Source organism: Protopterus annectens, chromosome 17.part0, assembly GCF_019279795.1.
Source record: "Protopterus annectens isolate FY-2018-M chromosome 17.part0, PAN1.0, whole genome shotgun sequence".
Classification (NCBI taxonomy): Eukaryota; Metazoa; Chordata; order Ceratodontiformes; family Protopteridae; genus Protopterus; species Protopterus annectens.
This window is the reverse complement of record NC_056751.1, coordinates 129,307,359-129,333,746: the sequence shown is the minus strand read 5'-3', so window position 1 is coordinate 129,333,746 and position 26,388 is coordinate 129,307,359. Positions and strand designations below refer to the sequence as shown.

The 26,388-nt window shown below is 45.5% G+C and overlaps 1 protein-coding gene across 1 annotated transcript in view; it reads left to right on the top strand.

The window, feature by feature from the left end:
• The window catches only part of YTHDC2 (YTH domain containing 2), a 1,963,388-nt gene that overhangs the window by 185,086 nt on the left and 1,751,914 nt on the right, over positions 1 to 26,388 (top strand). The window contains exon 3 of the mRNA XM_044059160.1: positions 19,133 to 19,223. Within this exon, the coding sequence (XP_043915095.1) occupies positions 19,133 to 19,223 (91 nt within the window). The remainder of the gene's footprint in view (positions 1 to 19,132; positions 19,224 to 26,388) is intronic.

The following is a 26,388-nucleotide window of genomic DNA, read 5'->3' as shown; positions in this document are numbered from 1 at the left end:
ATGATTTGAATTGGAAGTGTCTGCTTTAAGAAATATTTTGAGATAATTGATAAATTGGCAATAATTAAGAAGGTGCTATATAAGGATGACTATTTTGTATGTGTTCTATTCCATGAAGGTGTTTTTACAGAGGCGCTAGAATAAAGGATTACGTCAGTGGCTGTTTTCTGTGTTTGGAGTCCTACACGTTGGTATCCTGTTGTATCCAGCAGAAGAGGAGAGGTGGTGTTAAGAATATTTATCCCTTTTGTCTCAGCTGGGAGTGGTTCTGTCTGCCCTACTTAATTCTGAGGCTAGATCGACTGCTCGCTCTTTGATGGGATCCAAATGTTAGATGGCTTGCACTCCATTAAGTGTTCTTACAATTCTGTTGATGCCTCCTCTGGAGCTGCTGCTTCAGGCTGGGTCATGAGACTATATTTCTGGCTTCGACTTCAAGCTTTGTTTGATCACATTAAAGATGAACTTCTTGATGCGCCCATAGATAACTAAAATCTCTTTGTTACATCAGCTTCTGATTTGTTTAAGGCCTTGCAGGACCGGGGCAAGGTCACGAGGGATCTTAAACAGATTTTTGTTTCCGTCTCTCCTCTTAAGTTTCAGAGGAATTATCCTGCTTAAATTGCCTCTGTTCTTAGGCAACCTTGTGAGCTCACCAAAGGTAAGAAGGGTCTAGGTGTTCTTTTTGACAAACTGGCTCACATGCCTAGACCTCAGAATCCTTCCTTTCAGAACAAGTCTTTGTCAGTCTGACTTTCTGCCTTCCATAGGTTCGTAGGAGATACAAGCCTAGCCAATATAACCTGATTTTACCAGCTGTATGGCTCCTAGGGGAAGGAGGATGACATGGGTTTGTGTCTATGCCTTGGGTAGTGTACAGATGTCCCCAGTCCAAATTGCTGTTGAGGATGGCTGGGGAAGGGCTCTGTTTAACATGAATAAAGAAGCTTGTTCCAAAGAAGGGGCAATCAGTGAGATACACATCTGTCTGTCCGGCATGTTTTGTTTGAGTGACTAACTAAGCTTATATCTGTAGATCATGTGACTCTCATACTGTTTGACTTGTGGATGTGTAGAAGCTCCGTCAGGGCTGGATCTTTGAGTGCCTTGTAGGTCAGTAGGTCAGGTGTAGGTCACCCCTCAGTAGTCGGTAAGAGATAAAGTGAAAGGACTTTTAATCTCTCCATATAAGACATATTGTAACACCCTGTATTTTCTTTGTGAGGAATCTCTGAGGTTGCCACAGCTTTTGTAAGTGCATATTCAAGTATATTCCAAATGGCACATTGTACTTTCTTATTGGACTAATGAAGTCTGAGTACAGTGCGACATTAATCTACCTAGATTTTCGTGCCATACTTTTACTTATAAGTTGTGCTACATAGATGGACTTACTCACCACTGTGGACATGTGACTGTCAAAGTTCAGATAACTGTCCGTCTCTGTACCTAGATCCCTCACCTCTGAATCTACTCCTAGGGGGGTGTGTTGTTAATGGTGTTCAGTTCCCAAAGAGTATGATAATGCATTTCTTTGCATTTAGTTTCATTCTGTGGCTTTGACGCAAATTATTTGCCTGATTTCTACCCTCCTGGAGTAAATCTGCATTGCTGGGGGATTCAGTGATTGCCTCAAGCTTGCAGTCTTCAGCAAACTTTAGTAGCCAGAAACCTTCCACATTGTCCTTGGGGTTTGAGAAGTATATTTTGAACAAGAGTAGTTCCAACACTGTTCCCTCTGGTTTACCAGTAGTAACTGGGCTCTTGCAGAACCAGATTTACACACTATAGCCATTTGTATCCTATCCACGAGCCAGTTGGCTATCCATCTGGTAATGTAGGGATTTAAGCCCAGTTTTGTGAGTTTAAGTGCAATACCCGAGTAGGAAATTGTGTCAAATGCCTTGACCAGGGTGAGATAGGTGGTATATACTGGTTTGCCCTCATCCATGGCCTTGGTGACTTTGTCAAGTCCACCGGATTTAGTAGGTATGACCTGCCCTTGATAAAGCCAGACTGGGTCTGGTCCGGTGTTTGGAGGTGAACTATGTCATTATTTATCAGGTCCACAATTATTCTTTCTATGGTCTTACAAATAAACCTAGTCATGCTTATGGGTCTCTAATTCCCCAGGCCAGTTGATGGTCTTCCTTCATGCAGAAGGAGGACTATAGCTGTTCTACACTCTGTCGGGACATCTGGAGGGTATAGGTCCTGTTTTAAGTTTAAGAAGAAACCTGGTATGTCACCGGGCCCCTTTGAAGTTATTTTTAACTTTAGAGAGTGCAGTGGCTACTTGTTTCTTGTTGATAATTGGCAGAGTATGGTGGAGGGTATTTCTTGGGAGAGACTTGGGGATGATGGAGGAGTGAAATTTGAGTTGATTTTATCAGCTGGCACATTTGCTATGTGTTCTGGCTTGGGTATAGGAGATGCTATTTATAACTAATTCTCACATTGTTGGGTGTTTGTCTAAGATTGTAGACATAGCTGTAAAATGCCTATTGGTTATCCTTACCTTTGGAGGCTATTTTTACCTCCGTCTGCTTTCAGAGACTTGAGTAGTTCCCCGATTCACTTGTTTGTACTAATGAGGGACTTAATGCTCTGTTGTACACATTCCCTCTTACTTCCCAACAGGATTTTCTTCCTTTTGTTGTACATACTATTAATACCAGCTGTCCACCAGTGTGGCTTGATTTTGCAGTTTGATCTGGGTTTATTTCTGTCTGGTACTGCCGTTTTTGGTTGTACTGGGCTTTTGTATACACCTCTGCATAGGCTTCTGTATTTTCTGAATTTGAGGAAGTTTGGAATCTAGCTGTGCCTTTACTTGGAGGTAGTTTGCTTTAGAAAAGTTCTTAGTTTTTGGGGTTTGGTGGTGGTGCTGGGGGTCTAATTTTACCTTTATTTCTAGGGAGACTGTCTTGTGATCTGATCTTATCAGTGAGGACATCACACATTGGGATGGTGCACTGCTCTGTCATATTTGTAAGTAGGATATTTCCTCCTCTAGTGGGAGTGTAGACCAGCTGCTCAAGGGCATTTGAATATACAAAGTCAAGAAATCTTTGGTCCTGTGTGTTGGTGCTCATGTATGCCTTCCAGTTATTGGAGTGGTAGTAAAATTACCCATGAGTATGGTATTGGCTGGATGTTGAGTGATTCAAATAACTTCAGGTATGATGTGTGGGTTTTCTGGTTCATGGTGGGGGACCTGTAGCTAGCAAGAATATGGTAATAGATTTTTCCCATTGTTAGTTGGACATGGAGTAGCTCAAACAAATCATATTGTTTGACCAGCCTTGAAGTGTACTTACTCTTTATGTAGATAGATACACCTCCACAGTTTACTCTTTCCTGTTCAGTGGGTGAATGGGAATGTATGATAGGCATTATAGCCATACCCTGCCGGAGTAGTTTCTGTGGCTTTAAACCATGTTTCATTAACTGCACAGACTTAAGCATTCTCCGTGGTGAGGAGAGCTTTTAGGGAATGCAGTTTTTTGTTGAGACTCCTGGGAGTTCCCTTCCCCTTGGGCAGGTTCTCTTGTCTTTCAGACTGTCTGTCACTCTCTGTTTGCCAAAAGATTACTTCAGACTCTTACGTTTTTTTCAATGATTTGTCAAGGCTACTTCATGGTCTGAAAGTCTGTTCCCCCTTTTTTGGGTATTCTGCAAACCTTTTCAGATCAAATTCCGATTTTTTATGAGTGTTACAGGGTTTACTAGATTAGGGCATGATGCAACCCATCCCAGAGACCCTGAGGGGCCTAGGGTTTTATTCCAGGATGTTTCTGGTTCCCAGAAAGTAAGGGTCTTTGAGGCCTGCTCTAGACCTTTCTTTTTGAATATTTTCCCCAAAGTACCCACCTTCAGGATGCTTTTCCTCCAGACCCTGTTTCTCCTCTTGCTTCCTCATGCCTTTCTAGTTTCCCTGGATCTGAAGGATGCTTACCTACATATTCCCATTCACCCTCTATTTTACATTTCTTCCTCTCATTTTCAGTTCTCTGCTTTGCCTTTTGGTCTTTCTGCAGCCCCACAGGTATTCGCCAAGTGCCTAGCTCCAATGATACTTTCTTCAGGCTTCAAGGAGTACAAATATTTCCTTATCTGTATGAACTGCTCGTTTAGGCTCTCTTTCTTTCCAGGCTCCTGCAGGACCTGCACTTTACCAAGCTCCTGTTGGACAGTCTGGGTTTCACCATTGATCTCTAGAAGTCTTTCCTGCCCCCCTCTCAGGACCACATCTTCCGGGATGCAGAATTCTAACGGTTCCAGTGCTGGTGTCTCTGCCTGCTCCCAAGGTACTGTCTGTGATAACCTGCTTTCACTCCTCGCTTCCTCAGTGTCTTAAGCCTTCCAAGGAATTTCTGTGGGCTCTGGGGTTCATGGTCTCGACCATCCCCATAGGATCATAAAAGGTTACTAGGCTAATGGCCCTGAGGCCCTTACAAGCCTAGCCAAGTTATTTCCAACTTTTAATGGTGATATTAGTAGACCTGACACAATATCTGCTGCCCTTGTCTAGAAGGGACGCAGGTAAAACCCCAGTGTTGAGTTTGCAATTCCCCATCCAGTTATCCAGATTACACTTGAAGAGTGTCCGTGAAGGGGTCTATTTTACTAGGATTGGAAGCTTATTTCAGAGTAGGGGGAGCCTTTGGGAGATGAGCCTGTCTATCCGGAAGGTTCTACTAATGTCGCTTCTCGTGTTGAGGTTGCTAGAGCGAGTGCAGCGAGTACCATTTGTCTTGCTAATGTGTAGCATTTCCATGAGGGCAGGGTCTGCTTTTGCCTTATAGGCTAGACAGAGGTCACCCCTGAGTAGTCTTTAGGACACAGATTACAGTGCCTGGGATTTTAGTCTATCGGTATAGGACTAATCTTCTGGAGCTCAGGATTCTAACAATACTTTCTTTTGCCAGACTTCACATAAGGAGGTTTTAGTGGTACATGCAGTCAGTGTGGCTTCAGCATTGCCCTCCAATAGAGTTTCCAATTTCCTTACTTCCTTGTGGATTCATCACATATCTGTCAATCAAGACATTCCTTTCCAGCCTCTTGCTTCATCTCAGGAGCTCTTTATGGAGGCTTCAGATCAAGGGTGCGGTTTTACTTTGGACAGTGTGAGGGTTCAGGGGCTCTGCCTTCCACAGCCAAGGCATCCTTTGAAATCTGCAGAAAAATAAGTATTTTTATTCACTGTACTGCACTTCTAAACTGTGTATTACTGAATTACTGCTTATTTTTTAACTGTTTTAGCCATTGTTTTGCTATTTCACTGTTTCAGCTGTTTGCTGTTTGTTTTTCCTGCACTTTGTATTTTCTAGTAGTTGTGTATTTAATAGCATAGGCTAGATTCAGAGTCACTGAATCTAGACTGTTTGGCATTATCTGAGCAGTAAAACCAGCCATTTTACATTAAGCAAGCCACCTGCACCCTTGTGGCAGAAAAGTGTTTGCAACGCATCCATCTAAGTTGGAGATTGTTGGACTTCGGCTTAGTACTGAGCGTTTCCATTAGCCAGCTTGTTTGAAAATTGCTTAACTTGTTTTAGAAATGGGTTCTCACAGTTGCTACACAAGCCCTGCATTTGTGCCTGTTTTAACATGGCTCTACAGAGTTTGGCAACCAGCCTCTCCTCTACTATTTTCATCCAAGCAATCAGAAGCATCTGTTTGCTCGTAGTGCACCTTCACCCAGCACTGCGCAGTAGAGGTAACCATTGGCGGTTATAGACTGAAAAGCTAAAGTTGATTTCTTTTCCCTTAGAAGCTGCCCATGCTCCAACTGAGGAGTCTGTCAAATTGCGCTTAGCTGCTCGGCGAGCATGTCAGCTGGACTTTGTGCAGCATTTGCCACTTTAACTGAAATTTTCTAATGCCTAGTAGTCTTGTACCTCTTGAGAGCCCCAATAGTACAGACTCAGAATTAAGCCTCCAATTAAACCACATCCTTCCTCATTAAAATAAGCTAAATTTACACCTAGTATTATGGATGATCAATTCTCGGTTTCTCCTGCCAGCCTGATTGACAAGGGTATCCTGAGGCATTGTAGCAATTGCCTTGTGTATACTGATGACCCACTACTAAACCACTTGTAGATCAGAGTGTAGCGTGTGTGTGCTATGTCTTTAAGAAGCATGCAAGGATGTGCCTGCACGTATAAATTCCAGATACGTGCAAGCCCTAGTGCCATTTTAAAGAAGCAGCCAGTGTGTAAGCATGTAAGTTACTTAGTCATAGTCAAATAATCTTTGCAGTAGTATGTTTGTATAGAATAAAGCTGCTTAAACAGAACCCACGAAGACTCGTTTATTCGTGTACCAACATGAAAGTGACACCACTCAAGCTCAGTTTGTGAGAGCTACATATACACTAAGAATTTGGAATCGTTGTGGTCTCATTCACAGAACAAAGATGATGAACAGGTTGTCAGCCCATATACTACACTAATGCACATGTTCTCAACACACCAACCATTTTACATGGAGGTGCTCACCAGAAACATACCTAAATAGGGAGACCTCCAAAACATAAACGTGCTACACCTAATAAGTACCTGCAGCACTCACTTAACATAAAACCACAAGCACAAGTGTCTCAGCAAACAAGCCCCTAAGGCAAAGACTCTATAGTGAGACGGTTTCACTTCATAATCCTGAAATGCTGAAATCTCAAATTTCAGCATTTTGAGACCATAAAGCCGAAAACGTACAAAACCGAAACTTCACAAACCCGAAACCATTAACCCGAACACACATCACACACAAACCACAACACCCACACCACAAAACAAATAAACATACCCCCCCTCCCCACCAAACACGCAAATACCTGCAATACACAAAAGCAGGGGAGAAGCCCCCCCTGCACCACCCATGTGGGGGGCTGCGCACCCCCCCACTTATACATACTAACTCAGAGATCTCACAAACAGTAACAGACAGAACACTCACATCCAGGCATTCCACAGTCCCTCACACACACATTCAACATTTAGACACTCGTACGTTAACCTACCTACCCTAACCCACACATACATCTTAAAAAAACAATCTAACACACACTCAGACTCCCACCCAAAACCGTTAAAAAAAAAAAAAAAAAAAAGCCACTTACCTTACACTCCACGCAAATCCATACACCACATCAAACTACATCCCACATAAACATCGCACGTCACGTAACATATAGCTGTAACAGCGAGGTCGAGATATTTGAATTTGCGATAATTTACTATCCACATTTTGAAATTCGGCTTTATAGTCTCGAAATGCTGAAATTCGAGATTTCAGCATTTCGAGATTATAAAGTGAAACCAGTGAGACAGATGTCCCACTCACCAAGCTGGGCAAGGTAAAGGTAATGGTTAGCTGTCTGTTGGGTGCTAAGATCCGCCAGATCACACACGCACTCAAGTTTGTCGACAAGTACCATTATGACGCCTTCATAGTTCATGTTGGTGTGAATGACTTGAGACGTACCTCCCTGGGACTATATGAAAAGAGACATGAAGGTGTCTCAAGCAGGTATGTCCCTAGCCTTGAGCAGCATACTACTTTCACCTAAGATGATACCACAATATAAACAAAAAATGATTGACTTCAACAGTTGGCTTGGTTTCTGGTGGCATTCTAAGGGGATCAATTACCTGTCAGCCTGGGATGGCATGGTAGATAGATTACACTGCTTTGCTAGAGATGGTCTTCATTTGTCACCTTTGGGATTTCTGTTACTGGCTAAGATTCTTGTCTTCCCCATAGTGCCTTTTTTAGACTGTGTCACAACAACAAAACTTCCAACATAAAAATATCTTCAAAAAGCAACCTCAACGTTATGCTGGTAAGTGCTAGGAGTCTAAACCTAAAAGTGCACTCACTGGAAGCAGCCCTCACCTTATAAGATGCTGACATCTGTGCAGTAACAGAGACTGGGTTTAAGCCCGTGGAAAGCATGCTGGACATACCGGGTTATAATGCCTTCCACACATTCAGGCCAAAACAACAAGTCCAAGAACTAAAGGAGGTGGAGTATCAATATCAAAGATAAATACACCTCTAGGCTGGTTAAACAAAACGATACCCTTGAACTAATCCATGTCCAGTTTGACTGTAGGCAAGAGCCCTCGCCAAGTTATTGCCAGTTATAGGAACCCCTGCATAAACCAGAATATCCACACTATACTTGGATCTTCCTGAATTGCTCAAGATACAACCAAACACTCTCGTTTTAGGTGACTTTAAGTACCCATCCATAGACTGGGTAAAATATACATGTACTAACAAACTTGCCCAAAGATTCTTGGACTTCATCAACTCAAATGCCCTGGACCAGTTGGTTGACACCCCCACAAGGGGCCCAAACATTCTGGATCTGGTGTTCACTAACATGGGTAATCACTGCACAACCGATGTAGACAGCCGTCCCTAGTGCGGTCTGATCATAAAACAGTCTCATTAGAAGTAACAGTTACTTCTGACCCTCCATTAGCAGCAGTTTGACTAAAAGAATTCTCCAAAGCCAGTTACAACCTAGTATGTGATGGCATTAATAGCTTCATAGCCCCTGCCCTCACTGATGACATGGACATCAGTACTGGGATTTACACCAGTGCCTTGTACAAGTATCTGTAGGTATGTATTGACTCACCCATACCTGATTGCATCAAAACATGCTCCTCAAGAAAGAACAAGCCTGCATGGTCGACATCCACCACTAACAGGTTATACAATAAGAGAAAGAAATTGCTTTCCAAGAGCAGGAAGGAACAGTCTCCGAATTGGAAGCATTCTCTCCTCAGCTTAAACGAGCAAATAAGACACCTTGTAGTTCATTCTAAAGCTAACTGTGAATCCAAATTTGCCTGCTTCGCTAAGAATAATAACACCTTATCTGAAGTGGTTAACTTCATTTGGTCTGCAACCTGTGGGATTTGCATCCGATCTCAGATCCGAGCTGGCAACTTTTACAAAGCTTAGATCCGAGCTCCTAGCTCCTCCCCTTACCCATAATCCCCTGCCAACCCTGACTGACCTCAGATCTAGTTTGCCGTGCTCCTGATCAGCAGCTGGATTTTGAGCTCCTAGTTCGCAGGGTTTTTTGACTAACTTGTGAGAAATTTAAAACTTTTTTTTCTATCTCCTTTAGTGTACAAGAGTGTTCTGGTTAGGTTTCCCTTTGTTTAAACTCTTATAGCTAGATTTTTTTAGTCAAATTTTAGTTAAATTTACCCTCCCTTCCCTTCGCTGGTACGTAGTCTGTGTGTAGTGTGTTTGGGGCCTAGCGAGTGTGTTTTCCTTAATGTCTGAGGCCCCAAAACCAATTTTCTTCAAGTGCACCGAGTGTGGCCATAAGCTCTCACCAGCGGATGGCCACACTCTGTGTGTTCTGTGCCTTGGGGTTGAACACCTTTCCTCTGGATGTTCTATCTGCGACGTTCAACCTCAGGGCACTGAAGGACCGGAGGTCGAAGCTGATCCTGGTGGGACTCTTGCCCCCGGATTCGGCTTCGGTCTCCGGTGCTTCTGTGGAGGCCTCCCAGGCTTCGGTGGTAGCCACTTCTACCTCTCTCCCCCCGGCTGGGACTCAATCTCCCGATTCAGCGCCGGAGGCGAGGGAGGCTAGGAAAGAAAAACAGAGGGAAAAGCACCACAAGCGGTGGGCTGAGGCCTCTGCTTTGGCACCGCCGGCTAAGCAGGCTTCTCCCTCCATGTCCTCCAGGTCTAGGTAGTCTCCTTCTCGGCTCCAGTCTCCATGCTACTCACCGGGACCCAAGGAGGAGGAAGCCCGATCTCCGTCGAGGTCATCGAGGCGGCACTCCTGGCCAGCCTCGGTGGCCTCGTCGAGATCGACGCGTAGCCTTTCTGAAGCTGATTTGGACCGGGTGATGCGAAGGTTCATCCAGGCGCAAATGCAGATGGGAGTGCTCCTGCCTCCCCCTCTCCGGGGGGGGGGGGGGGGAGCTCAACACCTTTTTTTGCCCCGATAGTTCCTTCTCCGACCTGTTTCCCGGGTTCGTAACGCTCGGAGCCGGGGGTTGGTCGGCACCGACAGTATCTGGTACTTCGGCTCCTACTCTTCCTTCGAACTTACCGGATCCATCCTTGTCGGATCCGAGCTCTTGGAGCCGTGCTCTGAGCTTCGGATCCGAGGGGTTTAGTGTGCCTTCGGCTCCGTCCAGGTCGGAGCACACTGGCCCTTCAGATTCGATGGTCTCGGCGCCGGCTCCGATCCATCCATCGGATCCGAGCGAGGGTCGGATCTCGGATCCCAGAGAGAGTGGCTCTCCCTCGGCCTTCGATGTGGTGGAGAGGGCTCTGTTCAGTGCATCCAGGCCTCCGCTCCCTGCTACGGCTCCATCCCGCACTCCCTCTCGTTTGGGTCAGGCTTCCGTCGCCCGGCCACAGGGACAGCCTGCTTTGACATCTCAGGTCGTTCCATTGGAGCAAGACGTTGCTGGTGAGTCGTCCTCGGACAGTCCCCCCAAGGATGTTCCTCACAAGCGTAAGTGTAAGAGGAGGCATGTGGACTCCCCCGAGTCCTTGACAGAAGACACTGATTTGGATGAGGGGGAAGGCTCCTCAAGGTCACCCCCCCGAGGATGTCTCCTTCGGAGACATCATGGAAATGCTTAGGATAAGGGGATGGTGGTCTGCCCCCAAGGCTTCCTCGGATGAATCAGTGTTCCTCGAGGCGTTCGAAGCAGGCCCATGTACTTCTTGGGTGTCCCCTCTGGCCGACCCCTTAGTGGACCTTATTACTACTAGGGCGTGGAAGGAGCCGGACACTGTGGAGCCAGTCCCCAAACGTCCCAATAGGATCCTGAGCCCCCCGACCGACAAGTCCCATTGGAGCAAGGGACCCCCCCCCCCGTAGATGCCATGTTGGTGGTGGCAGCCACCAAGAGGGAGTTAGCCCAAGAGAGTCCCTCGGTCCATCCCCCGAGCAAGGAGTCTCGCTCGATGGACAGTCTCAGAAAGCGGGTCTTTAGTTCAGCGACATTATCTGTAAGGTCCCTGAACTACATGGCACACATGATTCGGCTGCAGCGGGACCTTATTAAAGAGTACGTTGCATCGCCCCCGGAGTCCATGTTGGGAGAGGACAAACAGTTGTACTCCACCCGCATGGCCACTCTTGGGTCTTTTTCCAACACCTCTATGTGGCTTTTATCCCATGCTACGGAGGGAGCCGCTAGAGCCAGCGGAGCAGGCCTAGTTATGAGGTGCCAGGCCTGGCTCTGACATTGTGATTTCGCGGAACCCTTCAAGGTGTCCTTTGCTAATGCCCCTTTCGATGGTTCTGCCCTTTTTGGCAAGACAGTTCGCGAGACTTTGGTCCAGAGCGTAAAGGACGGGAAGGCGTTGTGTGCCGTCGGAGTCCACTTCTCTGCTCCCCAGAGGTCCTTCTCCAAGAACCAAAAGGGTCAGAAGAAAATGTGGTTCCGAAAGTTGCAACAATAGCAGTCCGCTCTGGACTCCCAGTCCTTCAGCGGCAGAGGAGGACAGGGTGGCCGCCGCCCTAGAGGCAGAGGGGGCCCGAAGAATTGTGGGTCCAGAGAAGCCTTCTCTGATCGGCCCACGCAGCAGCCCTGAAGGCTTGCCCGACTGCTCCACTCTGGAGGCAGTCGGGGGGCGTTTCTCAAGCACCTGGCAGCTTGGGAGTCCATTGCAACAGACCGCTGGGTGCTTCGTATAATATCCAGAGGATACAAAATTCCCTTTTCCTACATCCCAGACACCCCCGGGCATCTCCCCGATGTTCCACCCAATCAGAGGGAGGCAGCAGCTGCGGAAATCCGGCTGCTTTTAGGGAAAGAGGCCATCCAGCACATCCCCCCAGGCCAGTCCGGATCGGGTTACTACTCCAGGTTCTTTAGTGCCAAAAAAGATGGGGGACCTAAAGCCCATCCTCTATCTTTCCCTACTAAATCTGTCAGTAACCAAAGAAAAGTTCCGGATGGTCACTCTTCAGTCTATTCTCCCCCTCTTGTGGGAGAAAGACTGGATGTGCTCGATAGACCTCAAGGATGCGTACTACCACGTATTGATGGGCGAACGATCCAGAAGGTTTCTCCTCTTCCGGCTGGGAGCCAGTCATTACCAATTCAGGGTCTGCCCCTTTGGTCTCACCTCAGCCCCCAGGGTGTTCTCCAAGGTATTAGCAGTGATAGCGGCCCACCTGAGACTCCAGAGAATGCAGGTTTTCCCATACCTGGACGACTGGCTCCTCACCGCCCCAGCAAGGCATCTACTTTGCTTAGCCAGGGACTACTTCCTCAACTTTGCTCCACAACTAGGGATCACTATAAACTCGGACAAGTCCTCTCTTACCCCCACTCAGGTGATAGATTTTATCGGGGCCAGACTGGACACCAACAGGCAGCTAGTCTTCCTAACTCCCGACTGTTTATTCACACTGAGGGCACATGTGCGGGCCATCTTCCAATCTTCAAAACCTCCAGCGGGATTGGTCCTGAGGGCCCTAGGCTCCATGGCAGCCGCAGTCAATCTTCTTCCCATGGCACGTCTGAACATGAGGATATTACAGTGGACTCTACAAGTGCAATGGTTCCTTCATCAGTACCCGTTGAATCGCCCCGTTTCCCTCAGCAGGGCCTGCAAGAGGGCTCTTGTTTGGTGGCTTCAGTCGCCGGACCTCCAGGCGGGACGCCCCTTTGCCACGCCCCCCCCCCACGCCACGGTGATCACGGACGCCTCTCATCTTGGGTGGGTGAGGGGGCATTATTCGGGCAGGAAGGTCCAAGGCACGTGGAACGATTCAGAGACCTTATTGCACATAAATGTTCTAGAGATGAGGGCAGTGCTGTTGTCATTGCAAGCACTTCAGAGCCTTCTACCTGCAGGAACAATTGCGATCCAGTCAGACAGCGTGTCTGTGGTATGGTATATCAACAAGCAAGGGGGAACCAGGTCTTACCCACTCTGTCGAGAAGCCATGAGAGTGTGGGAATGGGTGATCTCCACCAACCACTTTTTCATTGCAACGCACATTCCAGGATGGACCAACATCTTGGCGGACAGACTGAGTCACACCATCCTGTCTCCTTACGAGTGGTCCCTCAATCCCAAAGTAGCGAGTCAAATTTTTGCAGTCTGGGGGCAGCCCTGTTGCGATCTCTTCGCGTCACCCTCAAACACGAAATGCAACAATTACTTCGCTCTCATTCCCCCTGCCGGGGAAGCCCCGAGGGACGCTTTGGTGCATGCTTGGCCACCCGGTCTTCTCTATGCCTACCCTCCTCTTCCCCTGATGCTGAAATTCATTCAGAAAGCCAGTCGGTTGGGGAGCAAGATGATCCTCATTGCCCCATTCTGGCCTCGCCATGCTTGGTTCTCTTACCTCTGGTCTCGAGTGAATCCGCCCTGGATTCTGGATCCCCTCCCGGATCTGATTTCCCACCCCCTGGGGCTCCCAGTCCCCGACCTGGTCAACCTCAAGCTTACGGCTTGGCTGCTCCAGTTCCACTCATAGCTGGGACTCCCGGTATCTCATCTCCGGTTAAAATTATTCTAGTAGCAGCACACAAGCCCTCTACTAGGAAGGTCTACGGTAGTAAATGGAAGCGTTTCTCTATCTGGGAAGAACGCCATAATTTGGATCCCTTTACAGCCCCCTTGCCCGCGGTGTTGGATTTTCTTTCAGGACTTTTTAATGAGGGAGCTATCTGCTCTACGGTGAAGGTGCAATTAGCAGCTATCTCTCATTATCACGTAGGTAGTGAAATGGGCTCTTCGATTACTACAAAATTGTGCAAAACATTCCTAAAGGGCACTTTCCTACTTAGACCTCCAGTAAAGGAACCAGTTCCTTCATTGGATTTGACCTTGGTATTACAAGCCTTCACGGCTCCGCCCTTCGAACCGGCGGCGTCTGTAGACCTGAAATACTTGTCGTGGAAAACAGCCTTCCTAGTGGCTATGACTTCAGCTAGGAGGGTATCTGAATTGCAAGCTCTTTCTGTAAAACCCCCATACTTGGCCTTTCACAGGGATAGGGTTTACCTTAGGACCAATCCCTCATTCCTTCCAAAGGTAGTTTCTGAGACGAATATTAACCAATCTATCAATTTGCCGGTCTTCTTTCCCAACTACCAAAACAAAGGAGAGTACAAATTGCATTATTTGGACGTGCATAGACAACTTAGGTTTTACATTCATAAGACTTCTGGTCATAGGCAATCCGACCAGTTGTTCGTCTCCTTTGCCAAATTTAATCTAGGTAAGCCAGTTTCGAAAGTTACCTTATCGAGATGGATTTCACAATGTTTCATCACGTCTTATAAAAATTCTGGCAGGACCTCACCTCAGGGAGTTCGTGCCCACTCAACTCGGTCCATGGCTACATCTGCCGCCTTCAAATCCAGAGTGTCCTTGGATGATATCTGTTCAGCAGCCACTTGGGCTTCATCTCATACCTTTATCAATCATTATAAGCTGGACATTGTCTCCAGAGGGAGAACATCTTTTGGCTCCGCAGTGCTCCGGAATATCCTTCCATGAAGGCCGCCCAAGGTTTAGGTAGCTGGGGACTCTGTCCCACAGGTTGCAGACCAAATGAAGTTAACCACTTCAGATTAAGAAGTTATGTACTTACCATAACGTTCCATCTGAGTGGGTAGACTTCATTTGTCTGCAACCGTCCCCCCCCCCCTCCATCCCCCTGACCTTCAGAGGTGTTTTATGTTCTATAGTGGTGTACCTCTCCGAGAAGGTAGTTATTTACCTGCTTTTGTGGTTGCGGGCAAACTTGATCTGAGGTCAGTCAGGGTTGGCAGGGGATTATGGGTAAGGGGAGGAGCTAAGAGCTCGGATCTAAGCTTTGTAAAAGTTGCTGGCTCGGATCCGAGATCAGATCCGAATCCCACAGGTTGCAGACAAATGAAGTCTACCCACTCAGATGGAACGTTATGGTGAGTACATAACTTCTTATTTTAGCTGTGTCAGAAACCGTAAAGGAAAAACCCAGATCTGGACAGAACTGGTTGTTAATGGCACCACATGTACTGAACCAGGAGAAATGGCCAACCTGCTAGCAGACGGGTTCAGTGAAAATTTCTACCCTCTGTCCCTGCCACATATCCTGTAAGGCATCCCTACCACCTAACTTACACCTGGTATCTCCAAGGAGCAGGTCATAAATGCTCTCTCCAAAGCCAAAAAACAGCTTTTTTTGGACCTGATAATATCCCAGGCTGCTTTGAGTTACCTGCACTGCTACACCCCCCCCCCCTTTTTCTTTTTTTTTTTTTTTTAACCACAGTCTAAGCACTGGTTTTGTATCTGCAGAATGAAAAAAGGCAACTGTCACCCCGTTACATAAAGGATGTGCCTCAGCAGACCCTGGGAACTATAGACCCATAAGCATGACCAACCAATCTACAAGGCAATGCAAGTAATACTCCTGGACCTTTTCAACACAGATATAGGAGACCTCCAAATGCTTGGCCCGACCCAGTTTGGCTTCTTTCAAGGGAGATCCTGCCTCTTGAACTTGGTGGATGACTTTGAGACAGTCACCAAAGCCCTGGATGAAGGCAGATCTGTGTATATGACCTACCTGCAACTGGCCAAGACTTTTGACACTATTCCCCGCACAGACGTCATTAATAAATTCACCCAACTGGAGATAAATTCATATATTATCAAGTGGGTTGCAAACTGGCTCACTGATAGAACACAGTTAAAATAGGTGACTCTACCTTCACCAGCAGACCGTAACCAGTGATGTTCCATGATGGTTGGTGCTGGGGCCCCTGTTCTTTGGAATGTACTTCGTGGATGTACAGGCTAAAGCAAAGGCCAATGGCTAACCAAGCTTGCTGGTTGCAAACTGGGTGTAGTCAGAGTCCCCAAATGATGTCAACATCCTATAAGAGAGACCAACACAAATGACTGGTGCCAAAGTCATGGGATAAAACCTCAATGCAGAAAAATGCATTATCATCTTCTTCAGCAAGGGTGACATCCCTGCAGATTACCACATTAATAACACCCTAAGCAGTTTGACAGCAACCTTTCCTTTGACTACCACGTATCCACAGTGGTAAGAAAGACTTTCTATGTTGCCTACCTTATAAGTAAGGGCATTGCATCCAGAACAGAAGAGGTTATAACACCTCTGTACTCGCTTATCAGGCCAATAATGGAGTACAGTGCTACCTTTGGTATGTACCTTACCAGGCACTTGCAGCAACTGGAAAGACCTCAACGGTTTCTTACGAAGAAAATTCAGGGTCTTCAGCATATGTCCTACATTGACCGACTGAAATCACTCACTGTACTGTGTCTTGCAGACTGCTGTATATAAATAAATCTCAGATCCTGCTTTAATGGAAATGCTGCACATTTGTAAATCAAATGGTATAAGATGCACTCGCTATAGGGAACTCAACCTAATAGTGTGACATCAACAGGACTTGCTGGAGAGACAGATATGTCTCATGAAGGTTACCTCTTCTCTGGAACAAACTTCCAATTCAGGTTAAGAACTACCTCTCACTGACCCTATTTAAGTGTAATTTGGATGATTGTTTGAGAAAATGCTAATTCTCCCTGTGAATTTCACATGTGTCCCTTTTGAACAGGGCAGTAGTTGTTAACTTGGTTCCACTTAATACTTTAATATTCTTGAGAACAGAGGTTGTACTTGGCTAGGCTTGTAAGGGCCCTAGGGCCATTAACCTAGTAACCTCCTGTGATCAGCGACTGGATCATGTCAACATTAAAGGAATGTGGGCCCTTATCCTTGCTGCCCAGGCCTTCCACTCCCTCTGATCCCCAGGCCCTTTTAAAGGTCTATACAGACACAACACTATAGTTATGTTGTACATCAACACACAGGGATACAAGGCCCTGTCTTCTTCACACACTAGCCATTCAGGTCTGGGATCTAGCAATCCAAATGCAGGTTTCTCAGCAAGCAGTTAACATTCCTCCAGGACAAAACCTGGTGGCAGATTCCCTGAGCAGGTCCAGGGCGCACTCTCATGAATGGATGCTGCACCGAGAGGTGTTTCTAGATGTAGTTCATCTGTGGGGTATCCTTCAAATGGTTCTCTTTTGCCACCCTTCTGAACAGACAGCTTTCTTTTTTCTGTTCCAGAATTCTAAGTCCTCTAGCTTAGAGGGTGGGTGCCATGTCTTTTTCAGGAAGAGGATGTTTTTTTATACCCCCCCCCCTCCTCTCTTGCTCTTCTTCCCAGGGTTCTGCACGAGATCAAACAGGACTCTCCAAAAGTCTTGTTGGAGACTCTCTTGCCCCAGACAGCACTGGTTCTCTCTCCCTTTTCATCTGGCAAGGGGCAATCCTCAAGTTACTTCACTACATGGATCTTCTCACACAAGACAAGGGTTTTCTCCTTCACCCTTATCTGTCCACGTTCCAGTTGACACTTTGAATAACAGGGCCATAATCTCTCTTTGACACCATCTTTGTCCGGGCATGCTTAGGATTCTGCTGGAGGCCAGGAAACCCAGTACCAGAAAATCATATATGTCCAAATGGAAGAGGTTTTCTGTTTGGTGTCTTAAACGTCACCAGGATCCCTTTTAATGTGTGGGATGTGCTGTCATTTGTGTGAACTGCTCCATGCTGGCTTAGCATATTCTGTCAAAGCTCAGTTGTCAGCAATCTCTGTTTGTCTGCCTTTGAATCCACCATTGGCTTCTTGTCTTGAGGTTAAACAATTCTTGAAACATCACGCCACCAACAACGCCCATCTCTCCTTCTTGGAACCTTAATTTTGTTGTTGAGAAATTGACCCAGGTTCCCTTTGAACCTGCTGCTTTTCTACATCATTGCACTGGAAGACAGTTTTATTGGTTGATCTCACCTCTGCCAAGAGAGTTTCTGAACTCCAAGCTTTGGTGGTCTCGTTTCTCCTTTTTTGATGTTTCATAGGGACTGGCTATTTCTGTGTACTAATACTTTTATGCAAAAGGTGGGCAGTGAGTTGTCCCTTAAGTTTCTCCAGCTTCCTTCCTTTTTTCCTTCTCCACAGTTTGCTAGTGAAAAGGTTCTACACACCTTGGATCTTCATAGACAGCTTTTATCTAGATAAGACAAAGGATATACTTAAATCTGACCACATTTTGTTTCTTTTCATGCCAGGATGTTGGCATTAGCAGTTTCTAAGGAAACTATTGCCTCATGGATTTTGTTATTCCTTTCATGGCAAATGCCCTTCTGTCTCTGACTCATTTTACCAGGGCATTTCCTCATCTGCAGTTTTCTTCAGGTGTTTGGACACCAGTTCTATCCTTGAAGCCACTACTTGGTGGTCTTTGCATACCTTTACTAAACATTACAAGTTGTATGTCATTTCTAGACCCAGGGTGGGTTTTGCAAAGACCATCTTTCATGGATTTGTGGAGGGTTCCTCCTTTCCTTCATACTGCCATTCCTTACAGTAGTTTTTGTACTCTCCCATTGGTTATAAATACTGCAACATAGATAAGGAAGGACATAGTACAGTCGGGTGAAATCTTACCATAACAGTAGATGTCCTTCAGTTCACTGTTGTTGTATTCAGTCACTCCCTCCTCCTTCCTTTTCTTTCTTTTTTCTGTTATGAACATCTGCTTGGCCAAGGGGCCTTTGACTTTTTTGTTAGGCATCTCCTTTTTCCCTGGATGTACATACTGTCCTTTCTTCTGGGATGACTCTTGTTCTCCTGGGGCACTTAATTCCTGAGTCTGGAGAGTCCATACATCACCTTTATGGCCTACACTGGCGTGGGGAACATATTTCTGATGTACAGCTCTGATAAGAAGTAAAGGCTTTGCTATACTAGCCTGATGTGGGGCTGTCCTTGGCAGGAGATCCCATAGTGCATGAATACTGCAACAGTGATACAGAAAGACATCTACTGTTATGGTAAGATTTTACACAACTCTACTTTTTTGTATAATTTTTTTCTGCCGTCTGTAGATTACTTTGTGCTATTTATTGGACAGTTAAGAGGGTGATGTAGAATCAATAAAATGCACATATGTTTAAAATTTTTGCTCTAAATATGTGACAACTGCATCACTTATGTTGTGAGATTTAAAAGCTACACACACTTCATTACTTTTGTCTTTTCTTTTTTCTTTCACACAGAAATGGAATTTCCATCTTCCCTGACTAGCACAGAGAGGGCATTTATACACAGACATGCACAGTCCTTTGGTCTAATTTCTAAAAGTAAGGGGTAAGTGATGAGCATATTTTTGGGGGCATTTGAGCATTTAGTGTTGTGTCACTTGTATATTGACTGAGTGCTTATCCAGCATCTATAGTATAATATTTTTGAGTGGATACTTGATAAATTTTAGTCCTTTGTTCACTGTTCATCTGGCACAGAGTTATCTTCTTTTTCAGTGATATGGGCATGTGAAAGGGAAATGTTTGTGTGGATGGAGGGTTACATAAAATGAAAATCACTTTTGTTGGAGTTCTTTACAGTGTGAGAAAAACACTGAATATCAAATCCTTGAACTAGATAAAAAACATGCTTTTTTTGCAAAGTGTGGGAAGCTTTTCGGCACCCTACATCCCTGTATTTCTAAATATGCCAACTGCAAGATTACTTCATAGTGGAGATGGAGACATGTTCTGTCTTTCTCACTCTAAAACTCTTAACGCTTCAGCAAAACTAGAACTTGATGAAATGTAACATCAGAGTCCTTGTTTGAATGTTACACTTGCTCAATTAAGTGATACCTGGATGAAGTACTTAGAATTATCTTTGAATGTCAACAAATCTCGCGCTAGATTTGTGTCTTTGTCTTGTGTGAAGTTGAATGCATGAAGAGAAAGTTAAGTCTTTAAGTTGCTTTTAAAGGTTATGGAAGTTGTTTGTGCTGTGCTGTAAATGACTTTTTATTCCTGTCCTGCAAGCACAGAAGTATGGCATCTTTCTTCATTCCTCACAGTTTTGATTTGTAGATGAATCTGAGGCATTAGAGGATTTGTAAGCTAGGTAATGTTTTACTTGTCCTTTGAATATTCTTAGGCTCTTGGGGTAAATACTGAGTTATCCGTCTGCAGACTGTTATTAAGTTTAGGTAATAATCAAAGGTCATAATCAAACTGTTTACTTTGTATCTATGAGGAAAAGACCTTAACCATTATACAAACTCCTTTCCCTTTTCATATCCTTTTGGACTCTGCAGTTACAGCTGTAGGACTACATTGACTGACTGGGACTTTCTAATCTTTCTGGTTGTGGGAAGCCAGAAGCTGACAGTTTGTGTTGATTGTTTGTTCTTTTGGTCATTATTGCACATGTTCCTCTCTTAACGGTGTTTAATGCTCAGCAGCTAGATCAAATAGTGGGCCATAGAAATTTGCTATTGTTAAAGGTGTGTTTCACTAGCAACTTGTTCTATCACTGTAATATAACAGCTTCTGTGAAGGACAGTTGACAGCCTTGACATGTAATCTGTCTCATTGGAGGCTGTTTCTGTACCATTAAGTCTTTGACAGTGCTACATTTAGCTAAGACAGGCTGAACAGTATTCTACCAAGTCAAAAGGTGGTGTTTTTATAAAGATAATCTGTGCAGAAACTTGGCATTTACTCCCCATTTATTTAATAAATTTATTTTCATTTATTGACTGTGTAAGTCCGATTGGATATAGAAAACCTTTTCATTTGAGGCCCGGGGTGGGGGGACTCCATTGGTACAATATAGTACAAGATGCAGTGTAAATTAATGCAGTTGCAGTAGTGTATTGAACTGGCTCACATTGCATAAAAGCATATTGAATACAAGAATGTATTCACTGTGGTACAATCAGACTGGTACAGTGCAATCGGTGTGAACTTCAGAAGGAGACATTTCTGGGCTCATTGCTGGTGTTGAGACAAGTGCTCTTGGCTATCATTAAAGACTGAAGCAATACTAAGTTCATGAACTTTAATCGTAACATGACTTGGGATTGGGATACTTGCCCATCATGGTATTCAAAACCCAAAACACTTGGAGAAATTAAGCTGAGAGAGGCTGTACAGTGCATTCACACTAGAACAATCACAATGTCACGTTAAATTGGAATATATTGTATGCAAGGATTTGCAGTGAAACAGCTGTAAACATGAATATGCCTGTGTAAACGCACAGCTACCAAAGTGGGAGTTAGACAAGATGTTCAGGTTGCATTAGGGTAGTATACCTTCAGGATGTAGAGTAGTTGGTAGAAAGTTAAAGGCATAACATGTCAATAAGTTAGTGTAAAAGAGAACAGTAGTTACTGGAGACTTCAGCTATACAGATTTTATTTGCAGCTGTCTTCAATGTTTATTAATAAGGCCCAAATATTTTGGGGGCCGAGGAAAATGTGGGAAAATGGTGGTAAGGGAAAAGGTCGTATGTGTTAGAGTTAGCCTAGAGAGGACTAAGAGCATAGCCAAAATTTCTTGAGATGGGCTTTTTAGATGATCTTTGAAGGTGGGCATGTTATTAAGTAGATTGTGGGCATACAATAAGCTATGAGTAGCTGAGGTGATAATGTAGATGTTCTTAGTGTTTCACTGCTGCAGTCATCACACTTGGGATATCCTGCCAGGGGTAGCCCTCAGTTGGCCCGAATACCAGAGGCTTAGTATTTCTGCGTCAATTGCCGTCACTCCAGGACTGACGTCAGATTGTCAGTGGTATAAAAACAGGCAGCCGACGCCATTGCATCAGTCTTTCTTGCTGAGGAGCCCAAAGCAGAAGCTGTTCATACGAGTGCCGATTGGCCGCTACGCGAGTTTTTTGTTTCCAAAATTGAAGTTGAAGTCTTTTTTAAAGCTAAGTACCCCGTTGGGGCTCCTTTTTTCTTGCTCTAACCGATGTCAGAAAAAGTTAACAATTGTCTCGCCTATGGAAAGCAAATAACCACACCGAGATTTCCATTCTTACTGCGTCACCTGTTTAGGCCCAGACCATGATGTCCCTCATTGCCGGTTTTGTGCTTTGTTCAACACCTGAACTGTTCATCATCCGACCCTTTATTGTAGCTAAATACTTTTGTTCTCTATATCCATATTCCAAAATGGCTTCGGTAAGCCATCCGACTACTGATCTTCGGAAAAAACGTAAAGATAAAGACAGAGACAGACTGCACCGGTCCAAAACTGCTGACGATGCTTCCGTTAAGCTAGTTGCCACTTCGCCGATACTCTGGTGCTTTTGCAGCCCCTGATACCCGGATCGATGGATTCGCAGGCCGCTACCGAAACCCGTTTGGAGCCCACTATGCCGCGAGACTCCTCTTTGACTGTGGAATCTGCGGATGTCTCTACCTTGGATGGGCCCGGAGCCACTCTGCAGGCACTGGCTTCTGAGGAAGTTCTTTGCACTACCGGTATTCGACACAAAAGGATGACTTCTTTTGCGTCTTCATTTCTTTCTAAAACTACCGAGTTTGTAAGGCCCAGAGTACGAGCTACATTTAGAAAACCGACGACCAAAACTCGCACGCCTCCTTCCTTGCCACAATCACAGATGCTTAAAATGGCGGAAGACCTCATCATGCTGATTAGGGGCAACCAGCCTTCTCCTGCTAAAAGAAAGAGACTTGTCCCCAGCACCTTTATCTGACCATGAGTCCAACGACTCTGAGGATTCTGATTATGAAGACATGCCCTTATCTGCTTATGAGGATTCAGATGCAGAGGAATCCATTCCTTCTGCCTGTCCTCCAGAGGATTTATTTTTGGTGAAACCCTACGTACTTTAAGAGAGCACTTCCATTGGGAATGCCAGGATTACCCTCAGTCCAAGAAGAGACTTGGGGAATTTTTAGATTTACCTCAGCACCGGCCCTTAGCTATATCCCCTATCCTGGATGTTGTGGATGATGTTTTTATGGAATCCAGTCTAACCCCGGATACTTTACCTCCTGCTCGCAGGAAACCTGACCGGTATTAGAGTCCCTGACTCTCACAAAGTTCTTTTCAAGAATCCTACTGCTGACCCAGAGGTAATCTCCCAAGGGCCTAAAGGAATAAAAAGAACTACAGCTGAGATTCCCACATCCTCAGACAGGGATTCTCGAGCCTTAGACAGATGGGGTAAAAAAGTATATATTTCTGCAACTCCTGCCATTAGAGCATTAAATTGTCAGTTCCACATGCTGAAATACCAGCAGCATACTATGGAACTCATTAAACAAAAATTATCTGCCGTCCCTGACTGTGCCGAAAATAAAGACTTACAGGAACTTATGCATTCTGCAAGCCAAATCAGTAAGCATACCCTGCAGTGTGGGTTTGACGCCCTAGTAGCATCCTGCAGGGCAGCAGTCACAGGTTCTGTACTTAGAAGGCGGCAGGCCTGGCTTAAGGAGCAGACCTTGCCAGATCATATCAAATCAAAATTATTGGATGCTCCTCTGAACAAGGGCAATCTGTTGGTCACCAAAGCAGAAGAGGTTTTAAAAAAGATGGAAGAAAAGGCTAAGTCTATGCGGACAATCAAAGATTTTTTGCAAGTTCAGCCTCCAAGATTCAGTAGACATTGTCCCTCAAAACATTGGTCCTTTCCTACCTCCTCGAGGCCACTTCAGACAAGACTTAGAGGTAACAGACTCCCCCAGACAGCAGTCTCAGGGTATGCAGAGATCTAAACAATCGGGTGCCTCCACGTCTAAATCAGGGATTGCTAAGCCACCCCTTTTGGAAAGAATTCCCAATGACTCCTCAACTCCTCCTCTTACTTCTGCCCATCGGTCCGTGCCACTAGGAGGAAAACTTGCTTCCCATGCAGAAAACTGTGCTTCCATTTCCAACGACCGATGGGTCCTCAACATAGTGTCCCAGGGGTAAAAATTTTGTTTCCACACCTTGCCAACCCCAAAGGGATTCCCAGATCTTCTCCATACCAGTGGGCAGAGGCACAAAACCAAGTTCATTCCCTGCTCTCCATGAGGGCAATTCAGCCTGTCCCTGCAGATCAGATAGGTCAAGGGTTCTATTCCAGGCTTTTTCCTAGTACCCAGAAAAGAGGGCACCTGGTGCCCAGTCTTAGAGCTATGTATTCTAAACACTTTCCTGGTGGTACCAAAATGCAAAATGTTCACACTGCAGCAGCTTCTCCCTATGCTGTCCAGAGATGCTTGGTTAGCCACTCTTGACCTCAGAGGCCTATCTGCATATCCCAACCAGAGATTCTTGCAAGAATTGTCTATGTTTCAGGGCAGGATCTATGCATTATCAGTTCTCTGCACTTCCCTTTGGCTTATCCACTACTCCTGGAGTTTTCACAAAATGCCTGGCTCCAGTCATTGCTTATTGCAGACAAAGAAATATTCAAATTTACCGTTACTTGGATGACTGCCTGATTCAGGCAGTGAGGAAAAGCTGTTACAGCATCTGACATTTGTAAAGGACCTACTGACCTTACTGGGATACACGATCAATGAGAAGAAATCCAAACTTGTCCTCAGTCAAAAAAAATTGTATTCCTGGGAACAATCATGGACACAGCATCCCAGATGGCATTTCTAACTCCAAAAGAACAAGCCTAACTGACAGGCTTTTTCTCTCAACTGGCCACCAGAACCCAGTTATCCTCAAGGAAAATCCTGCAAGCTCTAGGGTTCATGGTCTCCTGCATTCTAGTAATTCGATATGCCAGACTGCATATAAGGAAACTTCAGTGGTACTTAAAAAGCCTTTGGTGTCAACATTCACAGGACCTGGAAACTATTGTACTTATGATACCCTGTCTAAGGAAAGATTTTCTTTGGTGGGCAGTAGCATGCAATCACAATAAGGGACTTCTTTTCACAACCCCACGCCGCCCAGACCTTAACCACAGACGCATCAAACTATGCTCGGGGTGCTCACCTGGACAGCAGGTGCATTCAGGGCCATTGGAGCCCAAACCAAATTCATCTGCACATCAGCTGAAAAGAGATGCTAGCTGTTAAGCACGCTCTGACAGCTTTCAGTTCCCTGCTTTCTCTGGGGCCTCTACTTATCAAAACTGACAACACCACAGTAATGTGGTACATCAACAAGCAGGGGGAAACCCACTCCTACCCTCTCTGCAGGCTGGCCATGACCCTTTGGAGCACGGCCTCAGCCATGCATATTCATCTGCAAGTTCAATTTCTGCCAGGCAACCAAAACTCTCTGGCAGACAACTTAAACAGAAATCTCCTAGACCCACACAAGTGGCAGTTAAACCACAACACCTTCAACCCTGTGACTCAAAAATGGGGTACCCCGAAGATGGACCTATTTGCCTCCCCCTACAACCACCAGCTCAACAAATTCTGCACCAGGGGACCTCACAGCAAGGCCTGGAAAGTGGATGCCCTATCCTTCCAGTGGGCAAACTTCTCAGTCTATGCATTTCCCCCGCTACCTCTTCTGACCAGAGTATTACTCAAAATAAGGGAGGAAAGACCAAGGGCAATCCTGATTGCCCATGACTGGCCACGTCAGCACTGGTACCCACTACTGCGCAGTCTGTCCCCATTGCCTCCATAGCATCTACCCCCAGATTCCAACTCTCCTGACTCAGCATGAGGGAGTTCTTACATCCACAGTTGCAGACACTGAACCTAGCAGCCTGACTTATTCCTTAACTTTTCCTCCAGTGGCCACCCTAAGCAAACAAGTCCTGGATGTTGTACGTGAAGCCAGACGACCCAGTACTAGAAAATCCTATGCTGAGAAGTGGAAAAGGTATTGCTCCAGGATTCAGACTAAAGGAGCTGACCCAGCATAGCCCTCCTTAACCTCTCTACCTGGATTACCTAGCAGAACTACTCCACAGAGGCCTATCCTTCTCTTCCATTAAAATGTATGCCTCTGCCTTCTCTGCACATTACAGCACCGAGCCACCTGTCTTCTCACACCCTCTCATCAAACAATTCCTGAGAGGGGCTAACAACTTAAGGCCACCAAGGAGAGCCCCTACTCCTGCTTGGGACCTTAACTTTGTATTGGAAAAGCTCACGCTCCCCTCTCCCTTTGAGCCTGCAGCTTCAGCAGAGTTAAAATTCCACTCTTGGAAAACAGCTTTGCTTCTAGCCATCACTTCATCTAGAAGAGTGTCTGAGTTACAAGCACTTATGGCTGTGGAACCTTTAATCATTTTTCATGCTGACAGGGTCTCCGTCAGGACTAACCCAGCTTTGGGTCTATATTGCATGAACGAACGATCAAAATGTCGAGTACAACATACTCGATACACTTTGATCGATCGTTCATGTAATCGAAACCTAAAAACTCTGAAAAATAAAAAATCGACAGATTTTGTTCGTCCCACACCTTCCCTCTACTAACATACAACACACACATGCAATCAATGCATACAAACCCCTATACACTCGCATCATTCAAACACTTGAAAACCTACACAAACACATCTACTT